General features: G+C 62.8%; 1 protein-coding gene across 3 annotated transcripts in view; it reads left to right on the forward strand.

Annotated features, from left to right (window-relative positions):
- Positions 1-1,545, forward strand: part of APOE (apolipoprotein E) — a 10,240-nt gene that overhangs the window by 8,197 nt on the left and 498 nt on the right. For all 3 annotated transcript variants that reach the window (XM_010852584.1, XM_010852583.1, XM_010852582.1), the window contains exons 2-4: positions 1-64; positions 542-731; positions 1,026-1,544. In XM_010852584.1, the coding sequence (XP_010850886.1) occupies positions 22-64; positions 542-731; positions 1,026-1,544 (752 nt within the window). In that variant the 5' untranslated portion in view covers positions 1-21. The remainder of the gene's footprint in view (positions 65-541; positions 732-1,025; position 1,545) is intronic.

Below are 1,545 nucleotides of genomic sequence, written 5' to 3' on the forward strand. Positions count from 1 at the left end.
TGGCCAATCGCAAGCCAGAAGATGAAGGTTCTGTGGGTTGCCGTGGTGGTCGCGCTTCTGGCAGGTATGGGGGCGGGGCTTGCCCAGGTTCTTTGCCCCACCCCCTCCCATCCTCAGCTTGCCCTCCTCCCGTCTGTCGTCCGTGGATCCTCTCTTCTGCTGGTCTATCTCCCCAGGTCTGAGGTCTCTCCGACATTCCGTGGTTCTGAGCTGCAGTTTTACTTTCTCCGAGCTTCAGTTTCCCCATCCTTAAAATGAAAGTTTCTAGCGCACTGCTGTCAGGCAGGTAGTGAGGAGCAGCTAAGTGTCAGCGGTGATTATTCTCTATCTGAGGCTGTTTTATTCTCTATTGCCCCAGCGTGGACCACACACAATCCATGCTTGTCAAGTGATGAACAGGCTGGGTGTCCCTCCACCCCCTCCTCACCCCCCAGTGCTCTAAAGAAGCCCACCAGCCTCTGTGGAGCATCTCCTCTGTACCGGGTACTGTGTGCTTGGAGTGGGCAGAGGACCCTGACCGCGGTGAACTTGCTGTGTGCAGGATGCCAGGCGGATATGGAGGGAGAGCTGGGGCCCGAGGAGCCCCTGACTACGCAGCAGCCCCGGGGGAAGGACAGCCAGCCTTGGGAGCAGGCGCTGGGCCGCTTCTGGGATTACCTGCGCTGGGTGCAGACCCTGTCTGACCAGGTGCAGGAGGAGCTGCTCAACACCCAGGTCATTCAGGAACTGACGTGAGTGCCTCCGCCCTGGCCCCTGATCCCTCCGGTGGGCAGTGTGTTCGGGGCCCCAGTTTCCCCTGATCTGGGATTCTTTCCGTCCTCATCACCAACACTTGGGGGGGGCGGGGACGGGTCTAGTCTCTGCTCATTTCTTGCTTTCTTTTCTCCTTGAGCTCCTGGCTTTCCCTCTCTCTGATCCTGTTCTTCGGCGTTTCCTGTCTGGCACCTTCCTCTTCATCTCTCCCTCCATCACCCTAGCTCAGGATCCCTACCTCTTCTCTCCATTCCCGCCCTCTTGGCCCCCAGGGCGCTGATGGAGGAGACCATGAAGGAGGTGAAGGCCTACAAGGAGGAGCTGGAGGGACAGCTAGGCCCCATGGCCCAGGAGACACAGGCCCGCGTGTCCAAGGAGCTGCAGGCAGCCCAGGCCCGGCTAGGCTCCGACATGGAGGACTTGCGGAACCGCCTGGCACAGTACCGAAGCGAGGTGCAGGCCATGCTGGGCCAGTCCACCGAGGAGCTGCGGGCCCGCATGGCCTCCCACCTGCGCAAGCTGCGCAAGCGGCTGCTCCGCGACGCTGACGACCTGAAGAAGCGCCTGGCCGTCTACCAAGCTGGGGCCAGCGAGGGTGCCGAGCGCAGCTTGAGCGCCATCCGCGAGCGCTTCGGGCCCCTGGTGGAGCAGGGCCAATCGCGGGCAGCCACCCTGAGCACCCTGGCCGGCCAGCCGCTGCTGGAGCGTGCCGAGGCCTGGCGCCAGAAGCTGCACGGGCGCCTGGAGGAGGTGGGCGTCCGGGCCCAGGACCGCCTGGACAAGATACGCCAG

The sequence above is a fragment of the Bison bison genome, unplaced genomic scaffold, assembly GCF_000754665.1.
Source record: "Bison bison bison isolate TAMUID 2011002044 unplaced genomic scaffold, Bison_UMD1.0 scf7180017864313, whole genome shotgun sequence".
NCBI classification, from domain to species: domain Eukaryota; kingdom Metazoa; phylum Chordata; class Mammalia; order Artiodactyla; family Bovidae; genus Bison; species Bison bison.